General features: G+C 33.3%; 1 protein-coding gene across 3 annotated transcripts in view; it reads left to right on the top strand.

Moving 5' to 3' along the window:
* Positions 1–20064, top strand: part of LOC126824700 (condensin-2 complex subunit D3) — a 52480-nt gene that overhangs the window by 8809 nt on the left and 23607 nt on the right. For 2 of the 3 annotated variants that reach the window (XM_050554024.2, XM_050554023.2), the window contains exons 4-20: positions 668–743; positions 2743–2933; positions 3366–3479; positions 4287–4414; positions 6108–6150; positions 7420–7473; positions 8558–8652; positions 10748–10859; positions 11135–11221; positions 11437–11506; positions 11655–11742; positions 13429–13607; positions 15312–15497; positions 17553–17686; positions 18060–18175; positions 18290–18403; positions 19385–19459. In XM_050554024.2, coding sequence (XP_050409981.2) covers positions 668–743; positions 2743–2933; positions 3366–3479; positions 4287–4414; positions 6108–6150; positions 7420–7473; positions 8558–8652; positions 10748–10859; positions 11135–11221; positions 11437–11506; positions 11655–11742; positions 13429–13607; positions 15312–15497; positions 17553–17686; positions 18060–18175; positions 18290–18403; positions 19385–19459 — 1862 coding nt within the window. The other variant, XM_050554025.2, reaches the window with a different exon arrangement.

Below are 20064 nucleotides of genomic sequence, written 5' to 3'. Positions count from 1 at the left end.
GTGTAGGTGTTTATTAGGTAAATGCCTTGATAGAGTTCGAAGATGAGAATTTTCTGCTTAGGGTAAGCAGAGATAAGCAATTTGATTGGTTGATTTGGGACACCATAACTTTAGTTCTGATTAAGGGAGAGTGATGACACTTGGTGTATAGTTTTATCACATCAATACCTTGACTAACTTCGATAATGAACATTTTCTGCTGAGGGTAAGCAGATTGATAAGCAATTTGATTGGTCAAGACTTTGGAACACAATTGGTCGATGTTTTGGGACAAGATAACTTTGATTCAATCCGATAGAGAGTGATGAAACTTAGTGTATAATTGATAATGAGTTTGATTGCTCAATACTTTTGAAAAAAAATAAATGTGCGATTAATTAATGTGTCATCTAGTTATTTCGGGATTTCGGTTGGGGACATTAGCCTGGCTGTTGACTTGTTAAAATAAAAACATGTCATGCGGCCAATTTTAAGTGACACAGGGTTATCTGAGTACCAGATTAGGAAGTTCTACTGTTTGGTTTCCTATATCAAACATCCCCACAAACAACAAAACAAAAACTCACTTTCACAAGTTAAATGTTTTTGGAGAACTTAGTGGGGAATATTTGATGACAAAGTTTGGTAGAATATATACATTACTGATAACTTTTCTTTTCTTTTTTAGCTGACTTCTAGTTATCCCATGAAAGAAGCATCTGTACTAGCAGCATCTCTTTATATAAAACTGTTAACAGTACCAGGTGTGTGTATATCACGAAAAAACGGGCATTGGGCAGTCAAATGGTCTAATGTGTCCGCTTTAGATCATAAGGTCTGTTATTGAGTCAAGTCACATGGTTTTGATCCCACACTTGTGTGTGACAAGTAGAGTTTTCTTCGGGTCCTCCTGTTTCCTCCCACAGCTACAGCCACAATATTCAAGCGAATTATTGAAATTGGATATTTTTGTTGTCTAGTGGACATTAGATCCCATTTCTATCTCTCTTTTTATCATGAAAAAAACCATGGTTTGTGATGTAAATTGTTCCCTTATACCAGTGTTCTTAATCGGACGTTTTTTGTTGGCTTTAGCTGATTGATGTTTAGTCTAGCCGATTGGTAAAACAATGAACCGGCCACTATGGTATCATAAATGAATCTACTTTCGGCTTAATTACATCTGGTTAATTATTACATTTACATGTTAATTAACAAGTCAATCAACTTGCTTGTTGGCTACATGTACAACAACAGTCATACCTTAGTGAGAATCCGCCATGTGGTTCACAATCTGAGTAGCCTAATTAGCACATTTAACGGTAATTTGGATAAAACAAGCTTGCTGATTATTCATAAAAGGTTCAGTAAGCTGCTTTTGTAAAAATAACCCACGTGGTGAAAGAAGACGATCTCGGCATGGTTTGCCAATCGAGCGTCTTCCATGTTCCATATGAATTCCAGGTACTGGTAGGTATTAAAATAATAACTGGATCATACATTGATGGATTCACTGACTAGTTGTTAGGTAAATTTATATCTTCATTGAGTATAATCCCCTGATAGAACACCGAATACACCGAGAAACAGTCATTTATCACGTACCTAGTCACGTAACTTGTAAAAGTTTTTTTTCATATAATATATGAATAAAAACTTTTACAAATTACGTGACTAGGTACGTGAAGACAAAAAACTACAAATTGTGTTATGAAGAAATGCCATGGTGCCATATCAGTTTATTTTAGCTGCAGCATTTTCTGATACTGGCAATAGTAGAAAAATGCTAATATTTTAGATCATCGACTGATGAAACACGAACATTTCATCGAATAAACGAAGATAGTAATTTATTCAGGGGTATTATTACTGATGTGAACTTGAAAGCTGGTACGTGAATTAAATATGGAAAATTTTCAAAAGGTGTACCAAATTCAAGTAATTGTCGTAATCACATACATCAGAATACGACATTCTCCATAACAAATTACCAAGAATTCTTTTTGTGGAAGTCTTGTTATATTAAAGGGAATGTAAGCTTATAATTAACCCATTTCCTACTGGACCTCATGTGACCCAATTCTGGCCCGTTCGTTTCAAAATGGAATAAGAACCCCCTCTTATATCCTCTTACCTTGTTAAAGAGACTTTATGTTATGATGTTTTAGTATAAATTAGGCTTAATGGCCTTCACTTACCCAACATTAAGTAGAGAAGTGAGATAAACATAAAGCTAGTTTCAATGATTCTTATCTTACTATTTATTTTGATGGTAACTCTATTTTAAACCATTTAAAAAGGCATGTTTTAAAAAATCACATTCTTAGCCTGTCACTATAAAGGGCATTTGATCTTGTAATTTCACCATGTCAGTGGCACAGAATAGTGTCTAGTTTTTTGTATGGTATGAAAAATGAAGGTCCTGTGTACGTAAAAAGACTCTCAGCAGTTGCAATTTGATCAAGAGTATGCACAAATGGCAGTGTCCACGTGAAATTTCCCATGTAAACATCTTCATTAGTCCTGTTGATGCAGTAAAGTATGATGATTATCCCCATTTGATTTCATGGTTGACTTGATTAAACTTCCAATCATATGTCTGGGCATTTTCTGTGAGATTTTTAAAGGATTTTGTTAGGTTTATAGAGCCGAAACTACCATGCATATTACACACAGTATTGAATAAGTCTCATCAAACTGCACTTCTTTAGGAAGAAAATACTTGGATTGTTTCCCATTGTTTCTTCTTTCTTTTTGTTTCAGGGAGTGGTGCATTTAAGCTTTTTCATCCAGAAATTATTGTAAAATGTGTTGAAGAGTTGAAATTATTTGGCAAACTTAGTTCCACGAAAAGAAAAGCTAGTTCAGCACACAATGCAAGCAATAGAAAAAAAAGTACTTCTCATTCTCGTAGTAAAAGAAAAAAAAGGACCGAAGAAGCAGAGGATGTGCAGGTAGAGAAATTCAATTAAGATTAAAGCTACAAGAAATATTGATTTGATTTCCAGTACCCCACAGAATATAGCCTCGATGTGTCAATATAATATTTGGAAATGAATGTAAGGAATTTTTTGTCTGAAATATACTCTAGCACAAATCTAGAATTTTCTTGAGTCTGTTTATATCCTGGTTTTGAATTTAGAGGATTGAGTTGTTAGAATATTTTATTGTTTCCGATTTAGAGAGGTATTATTGTGCTCAAGGAGTCAAAACATATGATATGTAATGCACAATAACATCACTGTAAATAAATCGAAACAAGAAGCTTCTTCTAAATGACAAGGCATATACATTGAAGCTATCTAAGTGTCAGGAAGTCCAAATTCATTTCCAGAGGAACAATGAGTATGATAATATGTTTGAATACACCAATTTTGTATTTCAAGGAGGATGATATTAGAGAATCTTTGGGTGGTGACGATGATGAAGATAATGAAGAGGAAGAAATGACACCATCTCAATGTAACAGAATGTTAAAATTATTAACAAATCTACTTCAGGTGAAATTATATATAAATTTATTTTATACACAAATGTGTCTGTGATTTGGCTGAACTTGTAGTAAAAATGAAATGACATACAGAGCCAAAAATTATTTTATACTAGATGTAGATGTTCATTAGGTGAAAACCTTGACTGATTAGATGATGAGCATTTTCTGTGTAGACCAACCAGTTGTCCGTCACATCTTTTTTTTACACAATTGAGGTAGTGTTCAAACTGGGTGTAGATGTTTGTTACATTCATGTTTTGACCAAGTTGATGATGCACATTTTCTGCTGAAGCAAAGCAGACATCAGTAATTTGATTTGACAGTACTTTAGAACACAATAACTGCTTTTAATGAAGGGTGGGGGATAAAACTTGGTGTATACTTACATTACAACAATACCTTGACTAATAATGAGCATTTTCTGCTTAGGTTAAGCAGTGTGATAAACGAATTGATTGCTAGATGTTTAATGAGAAGATCACATTGAAAGTGTCATCTGTTTATTTTGGGATTCGGGTGGAAGACACCAGCCCGTTGGCTTATTTCTCTAGCTAAATATTTCTAACTCTACAATGCCTTTAAATAAACAATGGATAGATCTTTGTCAGTAATCTAGTTTGATTTAGAGTTTGCTGTCTTGGTGCCTCTCTAAAAGGATTTGACCGTGAATTTGTACCAAAATAAAACCAGTTTAAGTCATCAAAGGCGTCTAATATTAACAAAAATGAATTGATAAAGTAAAAATATAGATACCTTTAGTAATATATATAGCTAGGTTTCAGGACTAATTAATTTTATTTGTTTTATTTTTTAGGATTTAACAATGTTTTTTGAAGTATTTTCATTTAAAAAATCTGAATCGACAGTACACAGATTGTTACCACATATTATACACTTAACAAAATACCAATCTACTAATAGTCATGTAGATTTCGACAATTGGTAAGTAGCCTAACCTTCTTGATGAGTCATAATTGAGACTAATGTGGCAATTATCAAATAAGCCGTACCTGCAGAGATAAGTCCACTCAATATATACTACAGTGTACACATCACTCAATATGTCTAGAGATATGGCCATTTATTATCTCCCAAGAATTTAGTTGAAGTTTTTGATTGCTGCCATTGTGGAGTTTTATCACAGATGGTTCGAGACAATACTATAGTCCCTAAAGTTTTCATTAGCCCCAGTAGGACATTAAACCCCATTTCATTTCTTCATTAGCCCAGTTGTAGCAGAAAAGTAGGACGTTAAACCTAGGGGTTGAAATGTTTGTAAAATTTTACTTGTCACTTGGTCATTTCAAGTTGTCACCATTGATTTTTGTTTTTAATTAAAAAAAATAACTTATTGTATTTCAATTTCATTTGTAAGAGATGCTTATATATGTACAATCAGACTTGGCGTTCACTTTAACACATTTTGGCGAAGGTAATAAAACAAATGACAGACAGTTTTCTCACTTGAGAATCTTCACTATTCCACTCATTCGTTGTTCTTACATTTCCGACCCATTGTGATAATATAATTTGAAATTAGGCATGTGTGTATATTACATTCCAAAAGAAGCCACAGTAAATGGAATTCAACTATCAAAATATTTAATTCTCTTCGGAAAGAATTGTCGGTCAATGACATTACGGCTTTCACAGAATCAGTAGTGTTACTATTTGAATGCAAAGAAACCTTTTGCAGACGTATAAAACAAACTTAAAACGACCATATAAGTTTCAGTCTTGTTAATCGGGGAGATATTCGGCACCAAGCTACTAGGAGACAAACGGACAGCTATGTCGTGTGTTGTTAAATACCATCTAATTTGTTTTAAAATGAAAAATTCCCCTCTTCCAGCTTTATTGGAATGGATAAATTAGACAGAGACATTTTAGCTAGGATTGTTGTAGACATTATTCTAGTTGTCGTCGGCGACAAGTAGATTTTATTTCTACTTGTCATTTAAAAATGTTACTTGGTTTCGGCAAGTAGACAAGCATTATTTCGACCCCTGTTAAAACCCCAGTTCATTTAATTCACTAAGGTCTCAGTCAACATACTTCTTCTGCTTTGTAATTCATTGGAAAACTATACACTATTCAAGCTTAAGGATTGAATATTCTTTGGTTTCGCAAACACAAACATTCAGGCTGCCAAATGAATGTTTTGTATAGGATGAGAAAATCATAGAAAGCTATTAAACCAGTCCTTATACTGCCTGACTAATGTGTTTGAAAAATATACTTTTTTCACAATCTTTAAAACAGCTTTGTCGATATATAAAGCCAATTTATGCAAATAGGTCAACTCCGAATAACTTTTAGAGAATGAAAACCAAGATGAGCTTATTTCTGCTGAAGATAAAATATGTACATGAAGACATATTTTATAAGGTGGTATTTGCTCATATATATCCCATAACACCTATTTGGTGAACGAGTTGTTTGAATTTAAGTCTGTATATGCACGAGAAGTGATCATATTTACTGAATGAACAATGAACATGTATGCATCTGTCGAAATTATTGGTGGACAATATGAATACTCTTTTTATTTCATTATATTTAAATATATGTGGCAATAACATTTTCTAATATGAAAGATATAGAAATGATGAAAAAGTTAATTTATTTTTTACAGGCCATCATTAGAAGACATGTCAGTGTCATGTTTAGCTTACAGGGTTGGTATTTTAGATTAATATATATACTTTTCTTGTCAACCTCATGTTATTGATACTGATATTTAAACATACCTATATTGAGAATTTAGATTAAGTGAACTGCTGTATAAATGGATCTATGTTTATTTGTCGATATATATTAGCAGTTACTTTAAAAGCATGTTATATGTTTTGGTAAACCTCAGACCTGTATTAAGAAATTTTCATCATGTTATTATTACCTTTGTTTACAGGATATTAAATATATGCTTTCATTGGCCATTGTTAGGGTGCCCCGTGCAGCGAAAATTTGCCCTACAGAAAGTTGAACTCAACCGAGTGAATGTGCTTCAATGGCTTGTCTCGAAGTGATTTCTGGCTAATCACGCAGTTCGACAACACCCAACACAAGAGTCTATGAGTCTATAAATAGCCACCACATGTGAAATTCTTTACACATCTATCAACTATTACAGCCGTAAAAAATCTATTGTTGATGATTCTGAAAAGCAGTAATTTTTAGCTTGTTGGTTATTACTGCAGCTTTAGAAATTACTTTCATTTTATTTTTTAAATTGCTTTAATATTAACTATACCATTAGGAGTTGCATCTTTTGGTTTAGTACTCGGGTTAGGAAAGAACATGATACTAGCAATAGTTTCATTTTACTTTTAAAAGGTTCTGAAAACAATTGTTGAGTTGCCTAATGTGCGTGTTTCTAAAACCAATTTCTTGTTCCAGCTTTCTGTTATGTTTTGTAAAAAAGTAGTCTTAATTATCCTGGCCTGTCAATCAGTCGTAGATTGGTCAGCAGACTGTTTAAGCAAGACTAATTTCAAAACAAGGGCACGGAACCTATTTTTTACTCAAAGGTGCCTGGATGTTATGGTCGACACCATTCTTCAGTCTATTATTTTTGGATTTTTAAGTGGTCATAGCTTATTAAGTACAACATGACCATTTATTTAGTGACTATAAATGTGTGAAACTGATTTAAGGCTTGGAGTATATAAATATTGTGGTGTAATTGTCAAGGTATTTGGACATATTTATTTATGGTGGGGCACCCTACCATTATATTGTGTTGTGCAGGGTACAATTTATTCTTTTTATTTACCTCACATATTTTATTCCGTATTGTGTTCCTATACCAATGATATGTAATGCCAACGGAAAAAGAAATAAATTCGTAGATTTTAGATAGCATATATAATTCAGAAGAAATGAAAGGGTTGTTTTAAGTTTTGTGTAAAAGTATAATAATTTTATATTGCCCCCTCTTTTTGCAGTGTTTAAACTTCATGTGCTGCACTCCAAGTCTAAATATTCCTATAATTAATTCAGTGAGTACTCTTTGAATATTTTTTTTTCTTTTTCTTTTTTTTTTTTTAAAAAGCATGTTTTGCTGTGAACTTTAAAGTTTTAGATTTTTTTGGAGAAATAACTTTGATTCTACTATTGTAAAAATAAAAGCCCTAATAATTCTACTACCCGTAACAATACTATTCTCATAGAAATTCTATGATATTGTGTTGATATCAGTATTGTTAAAGAGACAATATATCAGTAGCCCTTTTTCATATTTAGATTATGGAAGGTGTTATTTAGTAAATTTATGTATATTAAAGATAGTTTCCCAGAAAAGTATTTATCGGGTGGTTATTTCCAATAGGAGTATGTCAAATTTGGTATATATGGAAAGTATAGACACCCAATCGTACTAGAAAAATACTGGATTACCCGAAAAATGCCTATGGGGCAAGCACTGGGCAAAACTGTCAGGGTATAACTAACTGGCAACCCGACTGTTATCTGCCAGCTTATTTTGTGCCAGCTTAAGCGAGGGAGCGGTTGTTATTTCTTGATCAAATGGTTAGGCGGTTTTGGGAACATTGAGGGGTGTCAACGTACAAAAGACTCTGCAAATAAACGGGCGAAAGAATTTACTTAGGCCTCAATATGTATGGTAAGTAATGATAAATACATTCTGCAAAATGGACTCTCCCACAATGAAGCTAAATTGACAGACATTGCGTCTAACAACAGCTATAGGTATTCCTGGCGAATACAAAGTTTTGAGAGGGAATTGAAGCAAATTTTTAAAAGATTGGTTACTTTGAATATGTTTTTAGTCCAAATATATCATCAAATTACAAAGTTTGTACCGGGAATGTATCTTTAAAAAGATATTAAATTAAAATGTAGATTTGATGTTCTCTTGATGTCCATTTTAACTGATACAAATCAAAATTCAAATTACTACAGACAAATAAAGATGGCATTACTAATTTAATTGAAACCTATGGCGATATTGTTTAGAATTGGTTGATTTGACTAATTTCAGACCAGTATCTTTTATGCTATAAGTACTTTTGATTATCTATGGTCCTGAACTCTGTACAAGTAATAATTTCTACATTTTTATAGGTGTGTAAATGTCTACTACCAAATTTACTAATGTTAGGAAAATCTGTTGTTAGAGCAGACACACTTGTTGTTGATGTAACTGTAAATTTTATAAGGTAAATTTTTTTTTACTATTTGTCTTTGTGGCATTACTGGAGAAGTTACTTGGAGAACTATGTTAGGAAATAACTAATCTGTAGAGTCAAAATAAAAAAAATATATTAATTACTTTTATATGGAGCAAATAAATTATGCTGTTATTAGTAATGTACCGAAATCAGATGTTGACAGTGAAACATTTCAGTTGATACAGATACAATTACCGATATTGACTCATTAAAAAATATTACACATTGAAATGCCTCAAATGTCATGGTAAATGATGTAGATGTATATCATTGTTATTCGGGAAATCCTAATTTATCTTGGGAATCAAAGACGAACATCATATTTATTGAAGGGATAATTGGGTCATGCTTCCTATGGAGTTCAAAATACACACCATCAACTTTAACTCTACACATCCAACCAATGTTTATCTCAATGTTTATCTCCGACATACCTTTTGTACCCTCAACAATGTAGTACCACATCAGGCGTATGACCCATGCATCGTTTCTTACTACATATTTTGGAACAGCCATGATCGTCTAGTAATGTCTCTGGTTGCAATTATAATGCACTTCTTATGACTCACGTCATTCTGACATCACAGGTTATCAGTCCCAAAATATCGTTTAATTAACAAACAAGATGACTGGTATAAAAGTATGGTGGTTTCTATTGTTTTATATCAAGCTGGTTACTCGGTTACAAGCATAGATTATAATTAAGTCTAGAGCGCACATTCTATTAATTATAGACTCAGGTTCACTGCCATTAATTGTTCTGTTGACTAATTATGATGTAATTAATCATGTGATTGGTCACTCATGCCAAATATGGAACGGCAACTTTCCTGTCACATGTTTTAGACATAAAATTCATCCTTGACCTTAGAATCCCTTTTCCTGTTATTCTCACAGATTTCAAAAACAATTTAATTTGCGTTTCAAATAAACTCAGCTAATATTTTAACAATGGAGAATAATTAATCAAGGTCATAATATTATTATACATATGCGTTCTTTTGCTCAAATCTCACCCTAATAGTATTACAATAACTACCCTCTAAAGTTTGTCAACCATATAAAATCTACCCTGAACCATACTGACAAAAAAGATAACCCAAAAACCTGAAAAACCAGACATCCGAGTGGTATTGCCCTTCTATGGGAAACTATCTTACCAAGTTAGCAGAATTCTGAAGACAGTGAATATTGAAACGTTTACCACCTCCACAACCTTAATACAGATACTCAAAGCAAATGGGAAACTACTACCGACCAGTCCAATTCAACCAAAAGGAGTAGTCTACAAAGTTGATTGTTCCTGCAACAGATCATACATTGGAGAAACGAAAAGACCACTGTGACTAGAAACGTTTACCACCTCCACAACCTTAATACAGATACTCAAAGCAAATGGGAAACTACTGCCGACCAATCCAATTCAACCAAAAGGAGTAGTCTACAAAATTGATTGTTCCTGCAACAGATCATACATTGGAGAAACGAAAAGACCACTGTGACTAGAAAACGGATTGCAGAACACAAGTCTAGAGCCAAAACCACTGTATCCACAACAGCATAATTTAGGCGTGTTTGCTTCGGCTTTTACCACAGTTTTGATTTCGAGCACTAGCTGTATGATTGAGTTTATGACTTATTAAATGTTATTAAATGTTGAATACAATATAAATCTCTAAATTTGTTGGTACCGATATAATTGTTCATAGCTAACGTTGATAGCTTCTGTCCTTGTCAATGTCACATGACACTATCCCATCTTTTCTATTTAAAAGTTGAATTTACAACCATCTATTATGGCCTCTAAGCATCGAGTCTTTTATTATGTCTAAATAGTCACACACATGGCAGCTGAAATAAAAAAGCTGAGTACCAAACAAGAAAAAATGATTTGTTCACAATTTGAATAATATATTTGAAAGGTATTTGCTGAATTATTTGATCAGATATCGGCTGCGCAAGTATCAGCAAAATAGCCATGTATCGACCGATTACCAGTAGTGAAACCGATAATCAGATTATGTTATTCTTGTTATGTGGGCTAAATGTATAAAAATGTTAGAACTGTTTGTTGTATCTTCAGATATCTTATGAAAACTTATGGTGAACAAACAATACCAGTTATATCAACATTAATACAACATATGTGTACTAAAGTTCCTGATAAAGCTGATTTCAGAACTACTGTTGCACAGGTATGTCCAGAAAATTATTTATTATGCTGTTCAGAAGTTGGATCAAAATTGCAATTTATTCTGTTAATATAATTATTGATTGGTTGTCTAAATATTTGTCAATAGTCATATGGAATCAACAAGATTTCTTTTGCAAACTGTCCCTCAGAATAAAGGAAATTGTTTAGTTTTCTTTTTAAAAAATCTATAGATTTGTAATGAAATATTTGATTAAATTTTTTTATTATTTATATTTATGTTCTCTCATTAATTCTGAAAAGACATTTTTTTTCTAGGCCATAGTATCATTGTTACAAGATTTTCCACCACATTCATATGCTAAATTACTGGAATGGCTTTTTCAACTATCTCAGCATGCTAAGGTAAAATAAAAAAAAATACAAATATTATAAATTCTGTTATAAAGACAACATTGATCTACCTTGAACACAGTTAACACTAATCATTGATTACTTTCTAAATGGAAGACTAGCCTTACAGAACCTAATTTTTGTATCATGCAAAGTGGAGCTATACTTTGAACAGATCAGGATGTGGGAAAATAATATTTAGTTAAATTACTTCATTTATTTTACAGATAAATCACAGAACATTTTCCTTAGAAGTTATTACTCTACTATTAGGTAGAAAAGAACCAGACTCGATGTGTATGTATCCTTCAATAGATTAATAAAAATAAATATAAAAAAAAAGAAGAAATAATACAAGGGCATAAAATTAAAATATTAAATGAATTATACCTTAAAACTAATGAAATAATATTAGTGTGGCCCTAATGTCTTTCCTATATTCCAGGTGATTTGTCAGACGAGTCACAGATATTTACTAAACATAAATCTTTAATGGGAGTAGTATTGGCTAGATGTTCGGACTTATCACCATCGTAAGTTATTTTCTATATTTCTTCTAAATTTTTTTTTTACAAACTTGATCATCTTTATAATAAATTTTTAGATAACTCCTCTAATATATATGTCCCAAATATTATAAGATAGGACACAGGAATTTAACTATTGTCAAGCAATAAGACTGCATTTTAGCATTTATCTATTACTCAACTAAGAAGTTGTAAAAAAAACTGACTATTGGAGTGGGCTATATAATGCATTGAAATAACATTGACTCACCTGAGAAATTAGGCCCGATGGAGTCGGGGGTTGGGGGGGCTAGGGGGGTGCTGCTGATACCTGGGTAAAGAGACTCCCAGTTATGAGGGTCACGATTAGTTAACTAAACAGTTGATCATTATTTCAACCCCATCTCACTTATCTATGGCAGATTAGGTAATTTAAAAAAAAACCCCACAAGATAGAGGTTTTCTCACACTCTTTCCCTGTGTCCCTTATCTATCAAATAATTCACTGCTATCAGTTATGACCGGTTAAAACAAGCGATTGCCATGCAAAAAACGCCCACATTTTCCAAGAAATGTATGGGGAAGAGGTAAAGTCAATGGGGCTCATCCTCTCATTCAAGATCTTTTGATCCTTAACATATTTGTTAGGTTTCATCTGAATGGGACAACAGTTGTATCCCCTCTAGAGAGCCTAAAAACTCATACACATTTCACATTTTGCGCAAAAAAGCAAGGGCTATAGCTCTAGAATGTGAGGTCTGCTGTGGACCAAAATCAAACTCTCCCTGTAGCCTCAGGAAGATCCACAAACTTCATTTATATTTCACATTTCGGGTAAAAGGTAAGGGGCCAATGCGCACCAAAATTGAACACATTCAAGAGCTAGTGATACTCGTTTTAAATCGGATACAAATTCTGACCTCTATAGATCATCCACAACCTTGGCATTACATGCTTTTATACTATTTGTGTAAATTGGAGTAGCCACTTGACTGAAATTATGATGTAACGGTGATATATTGAACGGTTTTAAAAATAAGATAAAAATGGTGACCTCTAGACGATCCACAAACTAAAAACATATTGTACAATCAGGGGTCATAATCCAGAAAGTTGCGGTCCAATACGTGAAAATGTCAAAAGGAACCCAGACCTTTGGAATGTATCAAAATTGAATGAAAATTCGAACCTCTGGATGTCCCACAGCCTGGTTATTACATGCTTTTTAGGGTAGCGGCCATTTTGTCGAGCAGTTTCGATCCAATTTTCACGAAATTATGGTGTAACGGTGATGCATATATTTGTCAAGGACAGCATTGCAGGAAACCACCATCGACTGTGTTTGCATGGTAAGGGATTTAGAAAAGAAATAAAATTTCACTTCATTGCTGAGTAATTCTTTAGCCAGAAAGTGTCTCTGCCGATCTAGATCCCCAGGCACTTCGGGGGACTAGGCGGCCCCTGGAAGCTTGCCTAAAACCCTAGGATGGTAGCCCCCCCCCCCCCCCACCCCCCCCCCAAGAATTGCTTCCACCAACCCAAGAAATTCGCACTTTCAGGTTGCACATCCATTTCAATGAAATAAGTAAAATGTGTGCATTACTTTAATGTTTAGTGATGTTATTAATTTATTTATTTGTAGTATAACACAGATGTTTTTTCCTGGATGTAAAATTTTATACAAATTGTGGGAAATTCTAATTTTATTTTCAGAGTACGAGCGAAAGCTATTCTGGGATTTTCTCAGTGTTTTGTGTCATCTAATACGGATGTTGTGTCGGCTATGAAAAACATTGTTACACCTAGGACTGCTGCTGTACGCTCTAAAACGCATGGTCGCATTATTCCTACACCAGATGTAGATTGTAGAACCGAAGCACGGACATCGACAGGTATATACTTAATTAATTCCAAGAGGGGTTAGGTGGCTGAAGGGTCTAGCACATATCTTTTTATTAATAAGGTCTGTCATTGAGTCAAGTGTCATGATTTCGTTCCCACATTGTACATGACAAGGAGAAGGGTCGTCTGCCTAAACTTGTGGGTTTTCTCCAGGTTCTCTGGTAACCTCCCACAGCAAAATACCCCAACATACAATCAAAACGGATTAGCATTTTATTTTAATAAAACATTAGATATTGTCATACTGGATATTATTCCAGGAGAAGTCATGATTGGTTGTTTGAAGATGAGTAATGTATCTATGTAAATGTGCTTCTGTCTCTGACATTTTCTCTCCAATGCATTTCACTCATTTAAATTACCATACAAAATATAATGTTAGTCACGAAATGACTGAAGTTTGTTATTTGTGATATATTAAATTCCATTCCTTTCTATTTTGCTTATTTAGAAAATTCAGTATCTGTGACAATGCTGTAGTTTCTGAAATTAATTTTTTGTATGAAATATACACTTCAAAGTCTTAAAGATGCATTATGTAACAATTAAGAACTACTTGTTCTTGTTAGATTAATTTAAAAATGAATATATTGAAAATTTCATTCAAGTTATGAGTGTTTAAAGTTTTCACAAGATCACTGTTAAAAGCTGATGATGGTTGAGTTCAATTTTCGTGAAAATCGGACCAAAACTACCAGACAAAATAGCTGCCCCTTGTAAATAGTGTAAATATATGATATATCAAGGTTGAGGACCCTCTAGAGGCCACAATTTTGATCCAATTTTGATGAAACTTTAAGTTTATATCTATATATAACAAAGATCTTGGTTTCTTTTGATATCCGAACGTAACTTTCTGGATTATGGCTCCTGATGGTTCGAAAAATCGCATTTTTAGCTTGTGGATCCGCTAGAAGTCACTATTTGTATTCGGTTTTAAAAAACGTTTAAATTGATCACCGTTACACATAAATGAAGGTTGACTTCCAATTTCGTAAAAATCTGACCAAAAATGCCAGACAAAATGTCCGCTCCTTGTACGCAAATAGTCTAAAAATATGTAATAACAAAGTTGTGGACCCTTTAGAAGTCACAATATTTATTTGATTTTGATGAAACTTGTAATGTGTGTTTATAACTCAAAGATTTTGGTTCCTTTCAATATCTGCATATATCAGGCCATAACTTCCTGGATTATGGCCCTTAAATTGTACGAAAAATCATGTTTTTTAGCTTGTGGAACCTCTAGAGGTCACAATGGACCATAATTTTATTATGGCCTGTGATTGTACAAAAAATCTGTCCATCTCTTGCAAAATGTGGGTGTATCTTGCCTGGCAACCACTGGTTATGGATTGTTGTAATTTTATATTTAATAGTTGTACTTATGTAAAGCTCCCGAGAGCAGCTCGCTGAGTTGAATTGTCAGCGCTATATAAATTAATTATTATTATTATTTAGCAACGGTACTTGACTTTCAAGACAAATTCTCAATTATCTATTATATCGTTAAACCCTAAAATCTGAACAACCTGAATGCCCAGAGAGTTGGTTATGAGCTTGTCCTTGTCTTGTTATTAATAGATGTCTTAACAATATTTTATATACATAACAGTAGAAGCTATAAAAATTATCTGCAATATTAGTTAACTCATACATAACGCATCTTTAATAGTTTGAGATGTTTTTACTAGATCCAACAATGAGTAAAGAAGGAACACCAGAATCATCTATACAGACAATTAGTACATCAGCAGATACTATAGCCACAGAAATTCAAAACTCAGAATCAACTAATTCTGTTTTCTCTCAACCACGCAATCAAACTGTACCATTTACACCTTTTGTTGGTGTTCATTTAACACCAGGCTTTAATCCAGGTACGTTTTAATTTTGATTATTTTTATACGCCCACATTGAAATGTGGTCGTATATTGTCGTCGCCCCCGTCAGTCCGTCCGTCCGGCCGGCCGGCGTCCACAATTGCTTGTGGACGCTCTAGAGGCTAAAGATAATATCTGATTGACTTTAAATTTATATACTGTGTTTAAGGTCATGAGACGAAGAAGCCTATTGATTTTCAGCGATTTCCGATAATTACTGCCAGAGTTATGGCCCTTGATCACTTCAAAAAATCTTGTGGATGCTCTAGAGGCTAAAGTTAACATCCGATTGACATTAAATGTATACACAGTGTTTAAGGTCACTTGATCACTTTAAAAAAAATCTTGTGGACTCTCTAGAGGCCAAAGTTAATATCCTATTGACTTTAAATTTATACACAGTGCTTAAGGTCATGAGACGAAAAATCCTATTGATTTTCAGCAATTTACGATAATTACTGCCAGAGTTATGGCCCTTGATAACTTTGAAAAATCTTGTGGACGCTCTTAGAGTCTAAAGTTAATATCCGATTGACTTTAAATTTATACACAGTGTTTAAGGTCATGACACAAAGAAGTCTATTCATTTTCAGTGATTTTCGATAATAACTGCCAGTGTTATGGCCCTTGATCACTTCAAAAAACCTTGTGGATGCTCTAAAGGCTAAAGTTAATATCTGATTGACTTTAAATTTATACACAGTGTTTGAGGTCACGAGGCGAAGAATCCTATTGATTTTCAAAGATTTCTTATAATGACTGCCAAAGTTATGGCCCTTGATCACTTTGAAAAATCTTGTGGACGCTCTAGAGGCCAAAGTTAATATCCGATTGACTTCAGATTGATACACAGAGTTTAAGATCTTGAGACGAACAAGTATATTGATTTTCAATGAATTTTTATGACTTGGAACAGCTAAATCCATGATACAGTATTAAAAGTTTTGTATACAAAACGTTAGCAAGGTTTTCTGAGTTGTTGCTCTTCATCAGATTTTAGTGTATTATAAATGTTTCATTACCGAAAAAAGTAAAAATATGCGACAACTCTTGTTGACTGCCCGGATGATTTAGCTGCTGTGAGCGTATGTTTCGTTGCCTGGCAACCTATCTTTTTAATTATAGAAGTTGGTAACCTAAACTGATTGTAGCTTATGTTTTATAGTCTAAATTTTATACGCCCACATTGAAATGTGGTCGTATATTGTCGTCGGTCCGGCGTCCACAATTGCTTGTGGACACTCTGGAGGCTAAAGTTAATATCTGATTGACTTTAAAATTATACACAGTGTTTAAAGTCATGAGACGAAGAAGCCTATTGATTTTGAACGATTTCCGATAATTACTGCCAAAGTTATGGCCCTTGACCACTTTGAGGCTAAAGTTAATATCTGATTAACTGTAAATTTATACACCGTGTTAACAGTCATGAGACGAAGAATCCTATTGATTTTCAATAATTTCTGATAATTACTGCCAGAGTTATGGTCCTTGATAATGATTTCTGATAATTAGATCTGCCAAAGTTATGGTCCTTGATCACTTTGAAAAATCTTGTGGACGCTTTAGAGGCTAAAGTTAATATTCGATTGACTTTATATTAATACAGTGTTTATGGTCATGAGACGAAGAAGTTTATTAATTTTCTTCAATCTCTGATGATTACATGGCAATTGATATTAAATGTTTTGTATGTTAAATGTTAGAATAGGGCAGAATTAGAAGCCAAATGGGTTGTTACTCATAATCAGGTTTTAGTGTGTTGTAAATGTTTTCATTTCTGGCGGAAGAAAAAATATGCGACAACCCTTGTTGACTCACCGGACGACTTAGCTGCTGTGGGCGTATGTTTCGTTGCCTGACAACCTATCTTTTATTTTTATCTTTTTCGATTATTTTGATATTAACATTCAAAGTTAACAATCATATTATTATGGTTGATAAAGACTAGAGAATCCTAGTAGAAATGTAATTGTACTCTATATATGTCCACTTTAATTAGTAAATGTCATTAAACAATTTAGCAATGAATTAAGATTTTCTTGTCACTAGATTTAACAGATAATGAAGGTGTAATATCCATGTTAAGAAGAAGATCTGGTGATGATAATGCTGGAGTGAGGAAAGCAGCAGTAAAAGCTCTACAGAATATTATATTATTTGAAAAACCTAATTTCAGACAAGAGGTACAAGTATATACAGCAGAACCATATTCTATATGTACCATGTTCTGTTCATTGGATCAAATCCAGAATAAGCTTTCTATATATATCTAGAGCAACAGATAAAATACTGAAACACATTGTTGTCAGTTTTGCCTTCTGGTTAATTGAAATTTGTATATACATTGTCATCTCCTTTGGTTGATCGGTCATCCACAGTGGCGAACTGTTTATTGATTTTCAATGGTTTCTGATAACTGAAACAGCTGATGTTATCATCTATCTCCTAATTTTGGGAACAATATGAGGCATGTATGTACAATAACCATGAATAATATATCTTCAAAAAATAGAAAAGAAATTACTCTTCAGTTAGATTTTTTTTGTTATTTTTTAGAATTTAACTACTTTGAAAGAGAGATGCTGTGATCCATCATTATCAGTACGTAAACAAGCTATACAAAGCTTAACAGACATATTACATAATATGCCATCAAATAAAGATGTACAGAGGTATGTATGATATGGAAATAAATTGGCCATTACAGAACATGTTCAATTTATGTACTTGATTTGGAGATCAGTATTTGTATTATACATAGCAAATACAGTGAATGTTAATTTCAGAGCCTGGTTAGATGGAGCTTTACCATTGATTATGGACAGAGAAAATACATTACAAGAAAAATGTTCCGAACTGGTAGAAGATGTTATTTTTGGAAATTTAACAACTTATCCAAAGTAAGTTACATCTTTAAAATTTGTTGAACTTTTTTTTTGACCTGTAAAATACCCTCCTAATCAGTCAAAATTCTTGATGTTAAAATCCACAACGTGTAAGCATATCCTTTGATCATGTTATCTGTAATATCTACTTATAATTTAATTGAATAACCTTTTACAATCTGACATTATCATTAGGGCTGGTAATCCATACTGCTTTCAAGTATCGATAATTGCTGACCCTCCGCCGATCAATAATCGATAATATCGGCAAATTATTTTTACTTAGGAATTTGTTTTGAAAACATTCATAATTTGTGTATGATTAACGAATTATGTAATTTTATGCTGTAATATCAATGAGTTTACATGTAACCTTTATTTCATTGATATGAAAATAAAATAATAGCACTCCATTCGAAAACCATGGTGTCGTTTATCAGACAGAACTGTCATTGCTCAAAATATCTGTGTCGCTTATGACAAGTACAATAATGAGTAAAATTAAAATGTAGTTATTTCCCTTTCAAACGGATTACACTTCCAGTTTCTTTCTTGTAGGGATTTTTCACGCACACAGACTGCCTTGAATAATGGCTTAATTCGCGTTTGGTCACTATGAGTTCTATATCATTTCAATATTCCACAATATGCTGTTATATGAGGAACTATTTGCTCTCATCATTAGTGTTTGACAGCTCTTAGTGCTGCCATTTTTTTACTCTGTGGCACTGACGTCTCGCATGAAAAACGAGAGCAAGGATTGGCTGCATGTAAGAAAGGATTGGGTGATAAATAAAATCTCCTACTCGTCTGTTTTGATATAAAAAAATATCAACACTCATCGAAATTGTAAAAAAACTCGGCAGAGCCTCTTTTATTTTTACTTTATCGACATGTGTTGATATTTTTTTTATATCAAAAAAGAACAGTAGGAGATTCTCTATTTATCGATATTACCTGTATTGAACTTTAACAGTTTTTTTTTTTATTTATCAGATCTACAGATGAAGGACATCGATTACTGTGGGGTTTGTTGGCTACTCTATCAGAAAATGAACAGGCAGATTTAAGGTTAGTGTCGGTATGAAAATTGCCTGAATAATATAATTTTTCGAGAATTTCTTATGTCTGTTTAATTTTTAAGATATAAATATGAGCGAATTACTTATTATCCATGTGGGGGGGGGGGGGGGGGATGGCTGAATGGTTAGCACATGCGAGCTGTATCATAAGGCCTGTCATTGAGTCAACTGGCGTGGTTTCGAATCCTTGGTTGTACGTGACAAGGATTAGGGTTGCCTGTCCAACCTCCTGGGTTTTCTCTGGGTCCTCCGATTTCCTCCCACTGCTAAAGACCCCTACGTGCAAGCGAATTATTGAAATAAAATTAAACCATATGTTAGACCCAAAATGACCTAGTTTGTGTTGATAAATTTCATAATCTACTGCGACATCTCCTTAGGAGATGCCACTACACATAAATTTGATTGGTCAATTAAAAAGGAACTACTTTTTTTTATTTTCAAAGAACAATTCATTTTTTTATTAAATGTAACTTCTTTTTTTTATTAAAAAGGAACTATTTTCATTTAATTGACTGATGGAAACACTGGGTCAATATAAAGGACTTTGCAATGGTTGAATTTCTGACAAAAACTACTAATATATCACTATGC

This window comes from Patella vulgata, chromosome 6 (assembly GCF_932274485.2).
Source record: "Patella vulgata chromosome 6, xgPatVulg1.2, whole genome shotgun sequence".
Taxonomy (NCBI): domain Eukaryota; kingdom Metazoa; phylum Mollusca; class Gastropoda; family Patellidae; genus Patella; species Patella vulgata.
This window is presented reverse-complemented; position numbering and strand designations above follow the sequence as displayed.